General features: G+C 46.9%; 1 protein-coding gene across 1 annotated transcript; it reads left to right on the top strand.

Moving 5' to 3' along the window:
• Window positions 1–3,029: 3,029 nt before the first annotated feature.
• LOC119376702 (DNA repair protein complementing XP-C cells homolog) lies at window positions 3,030–20,411 on the top strand (the record flags this gene model as incomplete). The annotated part of the gene is given in 9 exon segments (XM_049411466.1): window positions 3,030–3,196; window positions 4,258–4,370; window positions 12,943–13,347; window positions 14,205–14,430; window positions 15,278–15,446; window positions 18,994–19,087; window positions 19,399–19,426; window positions 19,428–19,493; window positions 20,202–20,411. Coding segments are annotated over 9 exon segments (1,364 nt in total), but the record flags the coding sequence as incomplete, so codon positions are not given.
• Between the last annotated feature and the right edge of the window lie 1,124 nt (window positions 20,412–21,535).

Below are 21,535 nucleotides of genomic sequence, written 5' to 3'. Positions count from 1 at the left end.
CAAGGTCGGGCTGCCTTAGAACGCGTAGTTATAAGCGAGATTCAGTAACGAAGAAGAACAATGTACATGCTGCGGGGGAACTAAGGAAACGATGGAACATGTACTCATTGAATGTGGCGATATTCCAGGTATACGTGTGGGCACGAGTATACATGAAGCCTTGGGTTTTAGGGACAACAATGGAAAGCTGAACAGCCCGCGATAGAAATAAGTAAGAGACGGTTAGAGTATTGGTGGCAGAAAAGTAGAGATAAAGTACAAAAATAAATATTGGGGGAAAAAACGGTCATCTACCTTAAGAGGCAGAGAGATGGACCGTGAATTTATATTTTGGGTAAATAACATAGATTTAATCAATGTAGATAAGGCATTAGGGACAACATAAAACAAGGAAGTTTTTTTTTTTTTTCTTTTTTTCTCCTTCGAGCCTGGTGGCAGACATGTCACCGCCCGTTATAAAAGGGGACGCTCATAGCATCCATCCATCCATCCATCCGAGAGCGCAAATGCCGCTCACGGCGCAGAAGAACGGAGAAGCTTAACTCATCGGATCCCGAAGTAGTTGCCTGTAAAATAAATATACATGTGCCACACAATACGTATACCGTGTGTGTATGTCATTGGAGCAGCAGTATAAGCATGATAATCAAGCTAGTCCTAGACAATCAGGAAAGCTAAGAATAATCAGCTGAACCTTTGCTAACGCTACGTTATCCTGGCAATAGACCGAGTTGAGGCCACTGCAACATTTTTATACACCTCTTATCAATTACGAGGTGTCTCTCTCAGGGCCAGTAAATGAGCAGATCTTTAGAAATAAACTAACAGAAAGAGTATCTTTCAACGCACTAATTTAGGTGCTAAGATAAAGAGATAAACTTAGTGGTGATATCCGTAAACAACACAAGGGCTCCCACTCGCAGTTTTTCTTCGAGACTTCCAGTCATTGTAATAAATTTTGACGATGTACCAGACCTTGTGGGATGGCCGTATAGAGAGGAGGGGCGCACACTGCGCAGCTGGTTTGGCCCATGAGAAATTGGAAACTGTGCTGGTCTGGTAGCGTCCTTAATTGTTGTGTAGACACTGTTTGCAAGTGTTGTTACGTACTACGACGGAATAAACTTATTCTAAACACAGGAGGTGGTTGCAGGTGGCCCAGTAGTTGACGGCAAAAGCTCTCCGGTTGCCTTATGCGTTTGCCTAAAACGAATCGAAGGTGAAAGCCATCTTCTTTTAACAGGGAAGCTGTTTAGAAAAACCGTTCCTTGTTCACGCCGTATAAAAAAACATCGTAATCATCAAACAGATATGCGCCACAGAAACTGGGTAAATCCTACTACTCACCACTGTCCACTAAAAATGAAGAAAACTATCGTCAATCGCGCGTACCGAAGGACTAAAATCAAGTTGTTCATCCATCCATCAAACGCGTACGTGCCACTGTGCGGCCTATCGGAAAACTATCATCATCATAAACGGGTATGTGCCAAGGAAATTGGGTAAATACCTCTACCAACAACTTCCACTAAAAAGGCGGCAGGCAACAATTAGCCCAACAAATGGCTGCGAAGCGACGGCGGCGGGCCGAAGACCCGGATTACATACAGGGATAGAGAACTAGTGAACGGGAAAGGCAACAGCGGCTGCGAGTAGACCCCAAAGCGATGGAAGGCCCACGCCAACGATGACGTCCCGTAGATCTATGAGGGGTGCCAACGCTTGGTTTCAGCGCGAGGTTCTGTCTCTGGAGTTTGGACATCCGTGTCGTGTCTGTGGTTTAACTCCAGCTCTTTGCGCTGAAAATCACACGTAAAACAACCTAGCATCACCTAGCTAAAGCTTAGCTACGACCTAGAAGCAACCTGCAAACAACCTACATCACCTAGAAACAACCTAAAAGCAACCACATCAGTCTTCAGAATCGTCCAGTTTCGCTGTTTTAAGCCTTGCGCGACTTAGTGCAAGCTTCGCCTGATTTTTTATTAGTATAGGCTGTTCGGAGAACTGGTTCAGAATTTTAAAAAAAGTTCTCTGACGATTACGATAATGCTTCATGCGAATTCTGAGCACAGCTGTGAGGTAGTTGTTTGATTGGCGATAATTAAGTTGAGGCGCGACTGCCTCGCTGACCCGGAGACCACGGAAGGCAGCGCGTGGGCGGGTTCCACAAAAGCCGCGCCACAGACACGCCTTGTGCATGCAGCGCTTTATTTCCATATAGGCATCGGTGGACACCCTCGCCGCATACCTTAGTGATGACGTCATCGGCGACAGCACGACGGCGCGCACTACTGTGGCGCCGTGGGTGGCCGCCGCGGAACCTGTGGTTTTGCCATTGTCATTGACTCCTCCTCGCGCTCTTCTTGCCATCGCCGTCTTTCATCCTCCGCTGCGCTCCACGTTCACTCTCTTTCGTCCTAGTTCACTCTGCCGGTTAGACGACGCCGACGCCGCTCACGCAGGAACGGGGCCTAAGAGCTGCGCTTTAAAACTTGATTATTATGGGCGAACGTGTGCCCAGAAAACTAGATGCAAAATGCAAAAGCCCGCTAGAGCGTTCCCCACACAAAGTGCCCCTCCACCAACGCACGGTATTCTTCTTCCAGCCTCGCAGGTCAACCCACTTTCTCGTGCCCGTGCGCGAGAGGCATGCGTTGCGCTGTCTCTAGAAGCGCGCGCAGGCGCGAGGCATGTGCAGGACGCTAACCCAGCTGCTCGCTGGCTCTTCGCGTTCGCTCTCTTTCGTCCTCGTTCGTTCTATGGTCACGCCGACGACCCCCTTTCGCACCAGGAGTGACGCTAGGGGCGCGGAGTAGGCAAGATGTCCTGACTTCACGCTCTGTAGTACTGAATCTTTTTTCGGCGGATATCTCATGATAACGTCCGGAAAGTTGCTCAGTAGAATCGGGAAGTTTTCAGGAGTCTAACGATAGTGAATCCGAAGACCTGGACGAAGACATCGTGAAATTGCCACCACAACCACCCCTACCACAGCTGATGGCCTGCCAACCCTAACGCCTGTTCAGCGACAGCCGGGCAGGTGAAGAGATGCTACAGCTCGGAGCGTCTCCAGCTGGGCCAAGGCATGGACGACAACGCGGATGGAGACGCGGTGACTGAAACAAGCGACGCCCGTGCAGAAAACGGCGCTAACACACCGATGGACCTTACGAACGCCAACGACAACGCCTTGGTGAGTGATAAATCATCCGATCCTCACGACGCTGATGGAGCGGACTGGCAGCTTAGCCAAACGCTTCGCCAACGCAAGAAACAAGCCCAGGAACGCCGCAATCTTGCCGCGCTTCAAGCCCAGCAAAAGCAAATGGTTACAGTCAAAAGATGGGATCGCGAGGACAGAAACTCCCTCACTGCCTAAAGATGATTATAAAATTGTCATACGACCGCACCAAGGCCTGCCGTTGAAAGCGATTACTGCTCCTGCACTCGCTAGAGCAATTATCGAAGCCTGCGACAACCAGTTCACGGATGAGACTTTCATACTGCGTATCAACCGCGGCTCTAATATTGCCATATTGTCCACTAAGTACTCCGAAGTGGCTGAACCTCGTTCGGAAGCTCCAACAACTTGCCATCAATGGCAAACCGCACCCGGTGCGCGCCTGTGTGGCTACGGAGAAGAGGCACTCCGTGGAGTGGTGGCATGGCATTCAACCCAACACGTCTATGGAAACTCTAACGACAACATCTTCGCATACGCACACAAGGCGTCGAACTTGTGCAAAGCCAGAATGATAGGCAACACTAAGAGCGCGGCCCTCACTTTCTATGGGGACAAGCTTCCTCGAACTGTCTATTTTTACGGAGGAGAACTGATATGCCACCCATTTAGAGCTACCTTGCAGGTTTGCAAGGTCTGCAGGGAAAAGGGACACCGTGCAGACGTTTGCCCGCAACCTGACAAAACCATCTGTAGACTCTGTGGCACACGCAACCCCACCACCGGACATCCTTGCGAACTGATTGTGCCTCTTGCGGGGAAGCTCATCTTACCGGGATCCTGCGTGCTCTAAGAGGCTTAAGCAGTGCACTGCGCAACCGAACCAGCGAAAGAAGTGAGAAGCAACTACCTTCTCAAGCTTCCGAAGTTCCGCCGCGATGGTTTTCCTCTGAAGAAGAAGAAGAAGCTCTCAAACATCAAGGAATCATCATCATCATCATCATCATCACTCGGAGGACAGCCCGCTCGGACTCCATCTAAATCTCGCTCCTCGCTCAAAACAACGACCCCAGGCAACCAAGAGACGACGAACCAGGAAAGCCCAGCAACCTAGCCAGGCAACTCCACTCAAGAAGCACAACAAGCAGCAACAGCAGGGGATGAAGACTCCAGATCAAGAGGTAAGGTGGGCAGACGTCGCGTCTTCCACGGCCGCCCCACTTACACACAGCCAGGCGTATCAGCAGGTTGTAACCGAAAACAAACAACTCAGAGCGCAACTTAACAGCTACGCCCAGAAAATAGACCTGTTAGAGAAGAAAATAGAACTGCTTTTAGAACACAGGCAGGCGGACAACACACAGCCACAATCAACGCAATCTGCACAAGCACAAGTGCGACAACTGACACCTACTCTGCGGTCTAGCGAGAGCAAAGAGCCGGCAGCTACTCCCCATCTCTCTTATGAACAAGCTGCACAGCCAACTATCACGCACCAGCAGATGCAGGGACTTCAACAGGCACTGCTAGAACAATTACAAGTAAGTTTACAACAGCAAACAAGCCAACAATTTCAGCTTCTTTATCAAGAATTTCAAGAGCTTAAACGCCATGTAGATGAAACCCTTCAGAGCGCCCTAAAGAGGAGACGGAAGCCCAGTACCGACTCCAGGTGCCCAGGAGCGAAGGTAGTTGTAACATCAGATACAGAAGGACCTGCCTGCAGCAGCAATTTCCCTAATCATGGCTAAGAACTTTCGGTCGCAGGAGAATCTCACGTTGTGGTCTTGGAACTGCCGTTCTCTTAAAACAAACACGCCTCTCTAACACAATACGTCCGTGCAGCATTGATTCAACCTGATGTAATCTGTTTACAGGAAGCTGGCAAGGGCTCGAAACCGCTCACTAGGCTATCGCCTACTATCAGACAGCGCAGATCCCAGAGTGGCATTGCTGGTGAAGAAGGACTTGGCAGTTACATACGATAGCCACTCCACCCCAGAAATTACCTCACAAACGCTCACTATATGGCCAGCAAAGAAGGGGCGTCCCAAAGTAGTAATCTGCAATGTATACAGCCCACCTCAGGCGCGTTCGGCGGACTTTGACAGACTGCTATATGCACTCAATACCAACATAACCGGCAATGATCGCTTATTTTTTCTGGGCGACTTCAAACGCGTGGGGGAGCGACTACCTGGGGCTATAGAGTAGATCGTCCGAAAGGAACAAAGCTGTTGGAAGTAACCCAACACTACAATCTAGAGCTACTTACGCCTCCAGGTGTACCACCAGACTAGGAAATAGCGTCACAGGAGACACCACCCCAGACCTTGCCTTTACAAACAACATGCGGCAGGTGCAATGGAATAACCTCGGGGAAAACCCTCGGAAGTGAGCCATTATATAACACAGATACAAGTGCAACGCCACCCGCTTTAGACGGCCGCTGGGGAAAACGAAGTTAACAGACTGGAAGAAATACCGTGATGCACATGAGAACAGACTCCACAAACCAGCCACAGCGCAAGAGCGGGGAGAATACATCACTGAAATCTATGCTAAATTTACAAAGATGTACCAAGCCACAGTGGACAGACCGGCAATAGACAACCACCTAGCACACCTGTGGGAGGCCCGACGGGGCCTTGTGAAAAGATGGAAACGCCAAAGGCTTACCGTAAATTGAAGCAGCGAATCGCCCAGCTAACTGATGAAGCCAACACCTACGCTGCAGTGCTCACACAAAACAATTGGCGAACTTTCTGCGACTCATTAAAAGGCACCTTAGGAACCAAAAAAACTTGGGCCATCTTGCGTGCAATGATAGATCCTGCTAGCACGAGAACTGAAACGACAAATACATAACAAAACTAGCCGCTGAATATACGGGAGCGCCGACCAACTTCTCGAGGAGCTTGCAAAAATCTATATTGGCAGTGCCAGGTCCTCGACGTCGGGAAATGCAACTGGCGACAATACATGGGGTCACCCAATCCAAACTTACAGCGCTCCAATCACGGTGGAGGAGCTTTATTCAGCCGCTCAAAGCTTCCAAAGAAACGTGCCCCGGGACCTGATGGGTGTCACCAACGCTAGGATCAGGAATCTATACAGAGGAACATTACAAGATCTCACTGACTACTTTACAGCCAAATTTGGACACCACAAGGAACCTACCCGCCCCGTGGAAAAAGGCCATATAGTCCTCATACCCAAACCCAGGTAACCCAAAACACTGAATAACCTTCGTCATATTTCTTTGACTTCGTGTCTGGGGAAGCTGTTTGAAAAATTCATATTGCAGCGACTTGAATTACATGTTGAAACACAGCAGCTCATGCCCAATATGATGTTCGGCTTCCGCAGAGGTGTCTCGCACAGGACATTTTTCTCATACTCAGGGAGGAGTATTGAATCCAACCCTCGGGCAGTCTGGATACATAATCTTGGCATTGGATGTGCACAGAGCATTTGACACTATCTCTCACGAAACGATACTGCAAGGATTGGAAGATATTGGATGTGGCCAACGCATTTACAACTATGTTGAAACTTTTTTGCGCAACCGCACTGCAACCCTCGCCATGGGTCCTATAAAATCCAACCCCTTAAGTATGCCAATCAAGGCACACCGCAAGGTTCTGTATTGTCTCCCTTTCTTTCAATGTCGGGCTACGCAGATTGGCCATAAACGCTGACTCATGAAACCCGCCTTGGCTTTGCAATGTATGCAGACGATATCACCCTTTGGACATTCAAGAAAACAACGAGCGTCAAGGTAGCCCTGGATAAGCTGAGGTATACAATAAAAGCCTGACAGGACTTATTAGAAGAATATCCAGAGGAAATAATAGCATGACTGACACGACACGCTGAGGCTTGTGCAAGCACTGGTTGTGAGCCGGCTTACCTACGCCCTCCCTTTCCAGGTAACCCGCAAAAACAGAGCAGGAGCAAGCCGACATATTAATTCGACTTGCGACTAAAGCTGCCCTTGGACTACCTACCAGTACAGCACTCAACACCTGCTAGCACTGGGTGTCACAATACTTTCGAGGAGGTGGCAGCTGCCACACTCAGTCTCCCAGCGAGAAAGGCTCTGCGGCACACCACAGGGGAAATTTCTCTTACAAAGCCTCGGATTTCCAATCTCGCCGCAATATTGGTTCAGAAGCCACCGACCTACTCTCACAAAATCTCAGACAACGCATGCGTGACGCAGCCTATCCCCCGCAATATGCATCCAGATCACCATAAAGGACGCCGCAAAAGCTCGAGTACAGAGCTCCAACGACTAACTACCACCCTGACTTTTACTATACAGACGTTTGTCCCTACCCAAAAGCAGCAAGGGCAAGCTCCCGCCTACGCTCTCGCTGTAGTCAACCGGGGCAAACTTGCCAACTCCGCGACCATACTTCATCCTCCGCGGCAGCCGAGGCAACTGCTATCGCTCTCGCCCATTCGATGGCAGACCAACAAGGTATCTCTGCCGACGTGGTCTCAGACTCGCAGGCAGCTTGTCGAATGTACCTCAAGGGCATAGTAACGCAACGAAGGCCATCCAGCTACTGGGAAGCGAACTCCACTTTGATCACGGGATAGTCTGGTGTCCGGCCCATACGGGCCAGGATGGCAATGAACTAGTTCATTGCCAAGCTCGAGTACTCAGCGGCCGAGCCCCAGGACGACCCGCCACTGAAGAGGACACAGATGATGGGGTGACACGGCGTGGCATCCTAGACAAACAAAGATTAGATCGCCGCATCGGGGCACCTCCTCACAAGGACCTCGACAGACACCAAGCGCGGGACTGGCGCCGCCTGCAGACCAATACCTATCCGAATCTGCATAGGCTTCACGTCATGCACCCAGAGAGATATCCCAACGCATGCCCGTGGTGCGGAGATATTCCAACACTCACGCACATAACCTACCGCTGTCCCGAGCGACCGGCTACAGTCGACACAGGACATACGCACCCAATACACACGTGGTCGTGTGAGGCGCGACTCGCTGAACGGACTCTGGGAAGCCAACTGGCAACCCTAAGTCAGGCCCGCCTTGGAAGAAGGGCCCCACCCGCAATGAACTACATTTTTTTTTCAATAAATGTTGTTTCTCTCTCCCCTTTCGCAACCCCCCCCCCCTGCCGACGCCCATGTCTGGGCCGCCGTTATCTCCAATAACCTGCATCGCAATTCGGCCCTGGCGGTGTCTCGGAAATGAAACCAAAACTGCCGATTCTTGGGGGGAATACTTCTTCGATCATCCACACTGCAATTGACACCAAAATGGTGACACGCTTGCGGAGCTGGGAGCCGCAAAGAAGAAGCTTGACCGAAGTCATGGGTGACGCCGAGGCGGGTCAGCTGAGGCGGCTAAGCGCAATTTTCGGATCGACGTACCGAAGCTATTTCAATGAGTATCACATTGAAAAATGAGACAGGCAGTCGTTCGATTAGTGCGGCGACGTACGCTGGGGGACCGTTGTAATGAAGGGACCACGTAAACCACAGTACAATAAAAGTTTTATGTTTAAAGGACCCCTGACAGCAAAATTTTTGTTGGTGACTTTTTTACTGTAATTTGTAGCTTTGGGTCTGGTAATCCCTAAGTTAAATCGTAAATGCTCTAGCGTATCGTATAACTAATTCTAGCGTAGTTAATTGTGACCATTTTAGCGTCACTTCAAAACGCCCGCCTAAAAACCACAAGAAACTAGCGACCCATGCGGGGAGCGTCAAAGACCACGTGCACTCAAGCTGTGGTGACGTAGAAAGCGCGGTTTTCAAATCGGGGCCCCGCGCGCGGTAGAGATTGAAAGTATGTGGGTGCCTCGGTATGGGTTAAACCTGTTAAGCGCGTGACCCCTCACGAAAACTACCTCGAGAGCAGCCCGACAACAAAGCGAGAGGGGGCGGAACAATAGGCCTCGCCGGGTGCCAGTCGTCGTATTGTGCATGTGCGCCCCGCAAACGCACGCCGCACGCTTCGACACAGCAAAGAGAGTGAAAGCATGGCTGGCAGTCGGCTCCAAACACACTCAGAGATCGTCGACGTCATTGTTACTAGCGTATCGTCACTCGGGGTGATTTTGTGCAATGTATCACACCGAACAGGTAGCACTAGTGTCGATGTTGCAGGGCAGCCGATTTTTGTTTTTTCTCCTACGCTGTTTGACATCGAATTAAAATAACTTCCACGCGACGGATGCCGTTCAAATTTGGCCAAGAAGACCTATGCATACCAAGCGATCGAATGATGGGCACATCTCGATCTTGAAATTTGATGTCAGTGCTCCTTTAATATACACGGTTTACACGGTAATATATATATATTACACGGTAATATATATACACGGTAATATATACACGGGCGAAGCTCCTCCGGAGCTTCGCCCCACTCATCATCATTCACCCTGTGGATATGCTGTGGATTTTTTTCATCTATTGTGAAGCATGTGGTCTATCTCACTCGACCAGGGGGTGGGGGCTGTGATGGAACACTGCATCCCCCCCCCTGGTGGGAACCCTGCGCACCAGGGGCGTAGCCAAGGGGGGGGGGGGTTCAACCCCCCCCCCCGAAATTTTTCAATTGTGCTTGCGTATATAGGCACGCACACACACATGCACACGCACGAACATACATAAAGTATGGTTGAACCCCCCCCCGAAAAAAATTTCTGGCTACGCCCCTGCTGCGCACGTCTGTGCTTGGGTCCAAAAGACATGCATCATTTTAAGCACATCGTACTAACTCTTACCGGTTTCTATACTTGAGCAAAATTTCGCAGCAATATCGTATTTAACTGCATTGTTACTTTCTCGATTCGTCAAGACAAAAGTTCCGAATTCGTCTTTGTCCGCATACTCTTCATGATGCCCACATGGAAGAGCTATTATTGCCCTAGGTGGTTGGTTGGTTGAAAAATGTTTGAGGTCCTGCAAGGCGCAAAGTGTAGCATTATTTTTTCCGGAGAGGTCACGCCATCGATCGTGAAGTGGGGCACTTGGCAGGCGGGCGTTGTCGAGTTTCGTTTTTTGCTCGCTATCAAAGGCACGTGCCCGGGCATGCTGCCACATGACTATGCCCCAAAGAATCAGAACTATGCGAAAAGCAATGTCAAAATCCACGCTTTGCCGCGCAGCAAACAAGGAAACAATTATGTGCTTTCAGACAACACTTGCATCGATATTTGCCAACGCAAAGCCATCATTTTTTTTTTTTTTCAAGTTGACGAACCAGCAAGTGCAGAAAGTTATATTGAACAAAGCTCAGCGTAAAAGGCGAGATTGTTGCGACAGTTGAGCAACAACACAGCAGCATCATGCGCAGATAACGTTTTTATGATGTGCGCGGTAAAATTAAATAACAAATGCACGTTACCCACGTCGTTGACAGCGTTGACAGCATGATACAATGAATCTTCCAGCCATCCAGGCCATGCACTTTGGTACCGCAACTGAACACGTACCAGCAGAACGCCATGCCATGTTTGTAGCTTTCGAAACTTTTTTTCCAATCTTTATCTCAGTGTGAAGAAGAAGACTCATGGCTGATGCTCTGATCGCCGCTGTGCCTCTGAACTTTTTTTCCAATCTTTATCTCAGCAATATTTAAAAGCATAACATTTGACAATTGTTTTGTTTTCTGGCGCTCTCCCCCAATAGTCAGAAACAGGCCAGAAACCAGAATTGCAGAAATCCAGAAAAAGCTGACACCAGCCGATCCAATCCAATAATGTAAGACGGGTTAAAACATGTTTTAGTTGTTGCTAAGCGAAACGGGCGGCGTGATCTGACTGATGCCAAGAATACGCGTACACGTGCTTAACTGTTTTGACATTTGAATATGTGCGCGAGGAACAAATGCTAGGCAGTCTCTTTACCACAGCGTGAACCTCCAATGGTTGCTCTAACCTAACTGAACTGTCTCATCTCGGCAAAGGTGCTGGTGTGAAAACGAACGTGTCGCCGTCGAAACATACACAATGGCCACAAGGCGATCGTCTAGGCTACTTAACAAGAACGTTACCCCAGCTTCGGCGCAGAAATCGGGCAATGAAGATATGGATGTTGACAGCGATGAAAGTACGTATCGGATTGTTCTTCATCAGAGGACGAATACAGGCCCCCGAAAAAGCAAGACTCGTCGGATGAGTTTGAGGATGACATTCCGGTGAAGAAAAGTAAGCGCATAGACCTTGAACCTACGCATGTTTCGGAAAGCTCTGCCGATGAACCTTTTGAGCTCGCGAGTTTAGGAGTTGACTTGTCTGAAGGTGGTACATCAAGCGATGACGATAGCGACTCACGTGTTGACGCCAAAAAGAAACCGAAAAGGTGCCTAAGAAGCAATATATACAGGCGGTCAAGATTCCGAAACTGTCACAAATAAAAGAGCGAATAACTCGACTCTGAACCCGCTTAATTCCGTTAAAAATCCATCCGAAAGAAGGCTTCAGCTCGAAAGTTTACCCGGTTTCAATAAGTCTCTCCTGTACCAGTCGAAAAAAGCACAACCCAGCTGACTCTACCAATCAAGGAGCTGCACTGCTGTCAATTCAGATGGACGAGGTTGCGTTGAAAGAACGTGCGGGCGACGGCAACTCTTCTGAATCGTTGAAAGACGTCATCAGTGCTATGCTACTTGAAAACGAACCACAAGCCTCTTGCTCTTACACTGTAAATGACGCGCCAAAGTCCAAACAGCTAAAATCTAAAAGAACTGCCAAAAATTCATCAATATCGCCTGCAAAACAGCCTGCTTCTAGCCAGGATGCACGGTCTCCAGTCAAAACTAGAAGCAGGCAGTTTCAAGCTGCGAAGACAGCTAAGTCTTCAGTGTCATCTGGTAAAAGCAGTAAGAAAGCTGGCAAAACTAGCCACATGATGGAAACCCAAGCAAAAGCCACAGCAAAAGTAACGTTGCCAGAGTAGAGAAACAACACATGAAAAATAAGAAAACCATGCCACAAAGAACAAAGGTTGAGAAAAATGAGAGCTCGAGTGAATCTGATTGGGAGGAAGTTCCAGAAGGAGCAGATCTTGATAGCTATGCACCAGTTGTTCCTGAAAATGGAATCACAATCACACTAAAGGAGCCCGTGATGACTGGAAAGCGCAAGAAAGCCAAGTTTGATCCAGAAGTAGCAGAGATGAGGCGCCGGATTAACAGGGTGCGCAAGGAAGTCCATGTTTTGAAACACAAGGTGCATCTTCTCTGTCTCCTGGCGCACGGTCTGAAGCTGAACAGCCTTATGCTGGACCAGACTCTGCACGGTGTTGTGCTTTCTTTGCTTCCTTCGAATTCATGGCTTACGCTGGGAAAACAGTCACGCTTCTGGATGTCGAGCGCATGTCTAGGCTGTTCACCAAATATTTGTGTGCAAGTTAGGCCCGCACACCAGTTGTCGTGCCCTGCACGACGACCTTACAGTGGCATTAACAACCAAGGTGGTTCAAAATGCGAGAGATTATGCATTTCTATTTCTGGTCATTGTAAGGTGCCTGCAGATTGAAGCTCGTTTCTGCATGTCCCTGTATCCCGTGCCTCTCGACGCTGTGCAGCTGTTGAAGACTGACGTAAAACCCGGAAGAAAAGCTCCGGAAGGAAACCCGGAGATCAAAGCTCCTAGCAAAAAAAAGGCTCAAAGGGTGCCCAGTGAATCTGATGAGGTGGACAGTGACTTCGAAGTTGCGAAGCCGAAGAAGGCACCAGGCAAGAAAAAAAGGTTCACAATGATTCGTCAGCCAAGAAGTCTGGAAGAAAGGAAAGACTGCAGAAGAAAATGCACATAGACTTGCACAAGACATAAACGACAGTATTGAACACTGGGTTGAAGTGTTTACTCCAAAGGATTCAAAATGGATTGCAGTTGATGTAGTTCATGGATCAGTTGGCAGCATAACGGAGAGCAACATTCGAGAACCGTTGTACTACATTGTCAGCTTTGATAACAGCAACAAGGTGAAAGACATTACGAGGAAATACGCCTCAGGTTGGTTAACATCGGTGAAAAAGAAGAGGATCGATCCAAAATGGTGGGAAGAGTCTTTAAAGCCTTTCAGTCCCACCGACTGTGAGCGAGAGCGTGTGGAAAATACCCAAATACAGTCCAAGCTTCAACGGCAGCCAATGCCTGCAAGCATTGCTGAGTAAGTTCGCCCTTGGTTTTGTGCTGTTTAAAAATACTGTCAAATACCTTAAAGCTCCACTCAGCTGAGAATATCGTTCGTGCAAAACTTGCCTCAATGCAAAGCCACAGGAACACAGCAGAGCTATAAGCCATAGCTCTGCTAATGTTTTAAATCTAAATACTTTAAGTGAAATCTAAAATTTTCACTTATACCTGAATGAAACCTAGGTACTTGTCTAATAGAAATACTTCATTTTTTTTAGTATTGTAGGAGTCTGATCAAATAAAACTGACAATCTATAAGAGCCATGCAGATGCCTTCCTTGGGTCACCTGGGAACACCTCATATATAAAATCTCAGTGAAAAATTTCCATATTGATTTATCACAGATGCTGCTTTCAGTTTCATCTCGTATAAATCAATAGAATTTGCTCTTGAGAAGTGCTTGTTACAGGCGTAGTTGTAATCCTCACCTTTTCATTAACTAAATGTATGCAGCTGCATTCTTATAGTATCAACATCGTTGTTACATTGAGGCAGTGATGGTGTCGCTGCCTGACATAGAATTATCACTAAAAGTGATTAGTTATTCATGTGGCCCCAGAACTTAAACAGGTTTACTTCCACACCATTTATGAGCTGCAATGTGGGCTTCAGTTGTTGCTCAGAGGGCCAGTATATGTAAGCAGTAGTCAAGTTATAGACTATAGACTTTTTGTGGACACCTTGCCATTGTTAGCTGAGAAGCTCTCGTTCTTTGCCTTGTGTTTCCATGTCAGGCAGTAATGTACTGAATGATTTGTCATCAATTTGTTCATGTATACTTCTGTAGAGAGATGTTAGGAAGCATAACGTGTTCTTCGTGTCCCATGCAGGTTCAAGAACCATCCTCTGTATGCCTTAAAGCGTCACCTGCTGAAATTCGAAGCCATCTATCCGCCAGATGCCCCGACTCTTGGATTTGTACGAGGAGAGCCTGTTTATGCAAGGGAGTGCATTCACACACTGCGCTCAAGGGAAACGTGGCTTCGAGAAGCACGCATGGTGCGCATCAAGGAGCAGCCATACAAAATTGTCAAGGCCAGGCCAAAGTACGACAAGGTATGGAGATCTGTCTGTTTAAAACTGTAAGCTGGATATCTAGATATAAAATAAAGCACGACTAACATGTATACTTGAAGGGAGACTAAAGAGAAAAACGATTTTTCTGGTGTTAGTAAATTACTCTTTCATGGTACCAAAAACACCATGCTTGCTGCGAGAAGATGCTTGGTAAGTGAGAATATGTGCAAAAAAAATGCGGGTGGTGACATCAACTTGCAGTTCCCGCACCTGTCATCGTGACGTCATAGATTTTGGTGGCATCTACCATGGCCTGTGTAGTTTCTAATCGGTAAAAGTGAACTGCATTGTCTTCTGAGAGAATAGAGACTTAACATACTGAGTTTCAGGTAATTTCATTGAGCCAATATGGCCAAAATATATAAAAACTTTAGAATACATGACGTCGTCATCGGAGATTTCGGCGGCAAATATAAAAATGAGATTTTCAACATTGATTTTCATATTAACTAATAAACCTATGTTTGTTAAATTAATAACACTAGAGTTTTCAGAGTATAATTTATCAGTCTAAACTAATTTATTGCTTCACTTTAGTGTCCCTTTAAGGCACAGCAGTACCTTTGACTGTCAACAAAAGGTTAATTTGTGCCACTTGATGCACACCAAACAGTAGACACAAGATGCAGGTTTTTCTTGTCCCTGAGGCAAGGCAACATTGTCCAAAACCAATGTTGCCTCTTTGCAGCACAGGTTTGTCAGCTTTATGGAAGGTGCATGTGCTCCCATATTGCCACACAGTGCAGTAATGACAAAAGAGGAACAGTGCTGCAGCATGCTTTAGTAGTGTATCCATTTAAAGTGTGCTAACGTTTTGTGAATGCAGTTTTCTGGGCAGATACTTAAGGAGCAGCCCCTGGAGCTGTTTGGCCATTGGCAGACTGAGCCATACATGCCACCTATTGCCTTCAATGGCAAGGTGCCCCGCAACGAGTGGGGCAATGTGGAACTCTTCAAAAGCTGCATGCTCCCTGTTGGCACTGTGCACCTCAGAGGTCAGTGCTGTGTCAATTCCTTGTGCTGACCGTGCATGGCATGAGAGGTGCTCGCAGTTTAGTAACAAAATAACTTGGATTTCAGGAAGATGCGAGTAAAGTTGCGTCTTCTATCATGAGATTGAAGGCAGATATTGATGTAATGAACATGAGTATCGCAAGTGTTCTGTTGCTACAAGGAACATAAGATGGCAAGCTCAAAGCAGTCTCACAGTTAATACATACGTCTCACTCCCAGCTTAAGATCTATGTTTTAATAACAAAACATCAAAGGTCCAGCAAGTCCAATCTGAAACAGCCCAATTTAGATGCACACATGCATTCTGGTCAGTGGCTTGCAGCCTGCTATTATCATATTTGCTCGTGTATTGACTTCTCGGTACAGAATTAAGCGGGATATCTCTTTGAAAAAAAACATGGCTGATCCCTCTGTCATAGGAATCGGTATAACACGAAAGTGAAACGTGTCCTCACAGACGTAGTTGAGCGTTTGTTGTGCATTCTTCGCCCCAAGTGCGAAGCAATGAACGCTAAGCACAAATTGTAATGTTCAAAGTTCCAAAACTTGCAATGCGCTGTCAAGCAGAAGGACACGCGGAACGAACATACACAGGATGAGCGCGAACAGTCACAGTGTAACAATTTCTGCGTTGCAGCGCGCTCCTTTCGCAAAGCGGCCGCTGCGGTGCGAGGTGACCTTCGTGCTCTCAACGGAAACTTGCAGGCAGAGCGAAACCACGGAGATCACGAGATAAGAGCCCGCACGAGCGACCACGCCCTGTCGGGGCGCGTCCGCGTGGGGGACGACTTTTAAAGCGCGCTCTTCGAGCCCATCGCGCCATCTCGCTAGTGATAACGAAAACACGCTGTGCCGCCGATCTCGAGTACCGCCACCGGCAAATGGTGTACATAAATAGCTATCCGTTAGCATACGAAGAACATGCCGTCTGTGGCGAAGTCGTTTCGCGCTGCGCGCTGGCGATCGCGTAAGTTCGACTCCCGGTGACGGAACTTTTTAATATAGTTTTTTTCTTTGCATATGTTAGTCTTTTATTTTACAACGTCATATCCGTGACGGAAATGCGTCAGCGGAGCCATGGTAGACCCCGGCATAAAAAAAAGGGGAAATAATAGAAAACTGAGATTCGTATTCATAGCTGTTATGCCTGTAGTTAAATTATATAGTTAGAAAAGATTAAGCCAACGGCATTATTCTGAACAAGTTCAAGAGAAGTAATAAAATTTTCTTGACACGAGTTCCACACTGCTGACACATGATCCAACTTGGGTCTTATCAGAGTGTTGTTATAAAGTGAGAAATTTAAACTTGAAGGAGCAGAATAAAAATTGCGATGCAAGTAGCCAAGAATGTTGTGCGTGCTATTAATGAACTAATCAGCCTACAAGTTTCACTGACAATACAGTTGGCAAAGAAGGATTCCGAGCATGCATATAAAAAAAGCTATTGGCCCCGAGAAGTTGGGGTGGCGCCGCCTGGCGGGAGGCGTGGATGACGTCACGGCAAGGACTCTTCGACGCCCGCCGTGACGCACCGGCATATCACGCACTTGCTTCGTGCGCTGTTCTGCTGTTTACGTTCGCTTTTTGCCTGTCTCAAGCATCAGATGAATGACGAAAACAGCATCGATAATGTTCCTAGTAAAACGACAAAAAGTCATATGCATTTTTTTTTTCACAGTCCCCAACGGTGCCCGGGTGATCAGGTTTGTTGTTGTGTCGCGCTGCTAACTTCGGGGATGGGTTTGATTCGCGACGACAGCAGCTACATTCCGACGGGTGTGAAAAGCAACATTCCTCTGCTTAGATACAGGAGCACGTTAAAGAATTCGAGGCAATCAAAATAATCTGCAGCGTGTCTCACAGTCATGTCGGGGTCTTGACACGCAACACACCTTATTCACATTATTAGGTTGCGTTGTTAACGGGCGATTCCTTTAAAAAATATGATGGCTTCGCCTCCACAAGTGTTATTTGCATCGGACGCATCCGCAATCGGCGGACAGCGTTCTTGTCGGTGTGCTAAGCCTCGCGCACGATTACGAAAGCGCATGCAGTATTGAGCTTCGCAAAATATCTCGAAAGCGCTCGCCCGAGAATACTCCCGCAATTGTTGTGTTTGTTTTTCTTGTGTACTCGCTACTCATCATGTTGTTTAGTTTCACGTTTTTCTCGCAATAATTTCAGGGCTTCATTTCACAACATAAAAAGTTGAGGTTAATTGCGGAAACTCCTTATTGCTGTCTGATTGTGTCTTCATGCAGCATCGTAGCAACGGCGTTGTTACACTAGTATAAGTACTAGTTTAGCTAGCCAGCTCATAAAATAATTTATTTTTTTTTTTGCGTTTGATATACCCCTGAGCATCATGAACCTTTTTGTGGACATGACGTGTGAGATCATTATTGACTCATTAAGGCGAAGGACATTCAATTAATACTTGCGCCACGTCACTGAGAGTGCTATCGAAAACAGTTCAAAACGCTCATTTCGACTTTCAGGTGTTTGTTTTTGCAGACGATTGTTATCAACAGTGCTCTCACGAGAATTCAACATTACCGCTTGTGACCTGGCGGTTGATCAGACTAGCCGTTCATGCAAATCAGGGTATATGGCCACATAATCTCAGACGAGGGTTGAGAAGAAATGTTACATAATCCAAGTATACTGACACTTCAGAATTTCTGAAACCACTATGTGCGTGGCAGTATTATTCTGTTTAATTTCCCCGGATGTATTAAGTGATTCTTTACGATAGACAGATTCATCTAAAGTCTTCTGTAGCAGAAAGCGCAATTGTGTCAAATCACCTAGATAATCTGCAAAGGCATACATAACTTGTACGATAAGCCGCTATGTAGTTAGTGAATTGAAAACGTCCTAATTTAATTTGTAATCTTCGGGACGCGTGTTCTAACCGTGGAGTCTACGCCACGCTGTAATGAAGTTAGAACCATTAGCATAAATTTTTTAGCACCGATGTCTGGGAGTACGCGGTGAAAACAACGAATGTCTTGCTATCGTGCATCACCAATTTCACGGTGAAGCTTCCGTTCGGGCGGGAATTGCCTGTTATAAGCTATATTATCCAAACTTTCTACAGCTTATTAAACTTTCGCTAGTAGTGTAAGCTTCTACCTTCTCCCTTGGGTGATTTGCATCAAAAGAATGAGCAGTAATCACCACCGTGTCGCGAAAGAGCGGGTACCCGGCGGGCGCAGAAAAAGGCGATCCTCGGCCGCGGAGCAAGCGAGTCCTTGCCGTGACGTCACATAGCCGCGACTGCCGCGCCGCCAGTGTTCGTTCTCGGGGCTAATAGTATTCTCACTTAGTTTTTGTTTCCAGCCAGTAGCACAGAACTACGTTGGGCACATATGTTGTGCAGACTGCAGATCTGGATTCCAGGCTACGTCCCCAGGCTATAGAAATGTCCACATTCTTCATAGGTCTTGTATCCCACGAACTCTTATGCCTGCTGTGCACACAGGTAGCTGCCACTTACTGGATACTTACGCCAATTCTCATGCAGCTCCTGGGCTGGCTCGTGTAGCTTCTAAGCTGAACATCGATTGTGTTCCTGCTGTCGTTGGCTTCGAAGGTCACTGTCGTGGCGTCCACCCAGTGTAAGTGCAATGTGTAGGGTGTCAGCAGTATGTTTGAAACTGTTTTGTAGCGCTGCTACCTGAACAGTGCGGCTCTTGGCAAACTCATTCTTAGCGGAGCAGGCAAGGTGGAGGCGTGAAATAACAAACATACACCAAGTGCTTAACATTGTGTCTTCATTCTTCACATCCATGTTGGTCACCAAGTTCTGACCTGCTGAAAAATGAATAGCAACAACCTGTCTATCTATCCACTCTCTCCTTTGGCTTCTTTCACTCATCCATTGAGTGACAGGACCAAACTATAAGCCAAACGACTGCCGTCTTTCTAGGTTTGACGGATGGGTTGTGTGCGAAGAGTTTTAAAGATACACTGATGGCTGCTTGGGAAGAGGAACAAGCAAACATCAGCAACCGTGAAGAAGAGGTATGTGTTGGGTACTTCCTTAACTCTACAAATTTGTGTGTTTCGTGGTGCAGTCAAAGTCTATATAACAGTGAACGTAAGAAGGCATGCTGCGTGGCATAGGCAGAGCACAGGGGCGTAGCCAGAAATTTTTTCGGGGGGGGGGGGGGTGTTCAACCGTACTTTATGTATGTTCGTACGTGCGTATGTATGTGTGCGTGTATATATACGCAAGCAAAATTGAAAATTTTCAGGGAGGGGGGGTTGAACCCCCCCAACCCTCCCCCCCCCCCTGGCTACGCCCCTGGCAGAGCAGTCCGGAAAATAGCTAGTGCAGTTTTGTAGTTAATGGGTTTAGTGGACGCGCTTCCTGATTGTTTTCGCATGTTATGCACTATAATTTACAAGCTTGTGCGTGTGAGACTGCATTGTCTGTCATTTTCAGAAGCTGTGGGGTGGTGATGGTAGTGGGCAATAACACTACTCGGCACCTGAAAAACTGTTGTAGCTCCCACCACGTACTTTCCCGTGCCTTATGGGAAACAATATAGTAGCCCAGGTTCTTTTTTTTTCTGTTTTGAGTTTACTTTTCATGTTGAACAAACTGTTCGTCAATGGTTTGAGTATTTTATGTTCCTTAGGGCTGAGTTGCAAAAAAAAAACAGAAAGGTAATTAAGGGATTAAGGTAATTAAGTATTGTGCATGTTACGTGTTGCTTTTCATTCCAGAAACGTCTGAAAAGAATATATGGAAATTGGAAGAAGCTGATTAAAGGAGTTCTCATCAAGGAGAAGTTACGGATGAAGTACATGAATGATGACTGAAGGAGCATCAAGAATTTCTCATTGTTACTTGACTGCCATATGTACCACATTTATTTCTGCTTCTTCACTTTGCATTATTCTCTCATTAATCACTGCTACTACACACTTGTAAATTATGTACTATCTAACTGCACAATAAATACATGTCTAGAGTTCTACATAAGTGAGTAGTTTGAAAGTATACAATAAAGTTGTTGTTACTATGAAGCGGTTCTTACTTTAGCAGTGACAATGAAATTTCAAGGGTTTCTTAATACTGTAAAAAGCACTATATAAAGCTGAAACATGGCTTCATGAGGAAGGGGGGGGGGGGGCAATGCAATGCATCAATGTTGGCTAGAAAGAATTCGCAATCTGCAGAAAATGCTGCTGGGCATGTGAGCCAAATTTTCCATTGGGAAAGATGGTGAGAGTAACCTTCCATTTTCTAAATACCTGCCATTGTTAAATTGTTCCAAAAAGAGTTCTTCAGAAGTAGGATACTATTCATTGAAAGGCATTGCACTCGCTCCTGTTTTCAGATTCCCACTGTTGCAGATGTGCAGATGTGCACCGTATGAAATTGCACAATAAAACAACAAATGCATCCCAGATATCTTCACAACAAATGTCCTCTCCCTAGGAAGTCAATTTTTTTTTGTAAAATAGTAGGGGTGTGCGAATATTCGAAATTTCGAATATTTTTCGAATAGTGTTTGCTATTCGATTCGATTCGCACTGAAATTTTACTATTCGAACTATTCGAACTTCCCAAAGACAAATGCAGTCAACGTCCTTGAAAGTGGACCCCTTCAGATTTTCAATATGCTTCACCTCATTACACTCTCGTATTGCGGCAAAGCTGCCTTTCAAGCTCCGTTACGGTCGAACTTAGCCAAGAGACTAAAGTCCGGTTGAAAGTGATCCCTAGATTTCCAATACGCTTCACCTCATCACACCCCGTATTGCGGCAAAGCTGCCTTTCAAGCTCCGTTACGGTCGAACTTGGGCAAGAGACAGTCAACGTCGGATTGGAAGTGGTCCCTAGATTTTTCAATATGCTTCACCTCCTCACATCCCCGTATTGCGGCAAAGCTGCCTTTCAAGGTCCGTTACGGTCGAACTTAGCCAAGAGACAGTCAACGTCCGTTTGGAAGTAGTCCCTAGATTTTCAATATGCTTCACCTCATCAGAAGCCCGTATTGCGGCAAAGCTGCCTTTCAAGCTCCGCTACGGTCGCAAATGTATTAACTCAGAAA

Source organism: Rhipicephalus sanguineus, unplaced genomic scaffold (assembly GCF_013339695.2).
Source record: "Rhipicephalus sanguineus isolate Rsan-2018 unplaced genomic scaffold, BIME_Rsan_1.4 Seq2012, whole genome shotgun sequence".
Classification (NCBI taxonomy): domain Eukaryota; kingdom Metazoa; phylum Arthropoda; class Arachnida; order Ixodida; family Ixodidae; genus Rhipicephalus; species Rhipicephalus sanguineus.
This window is presented reverse-complemented; position numbering and strand designations above follow the sequence as displayed.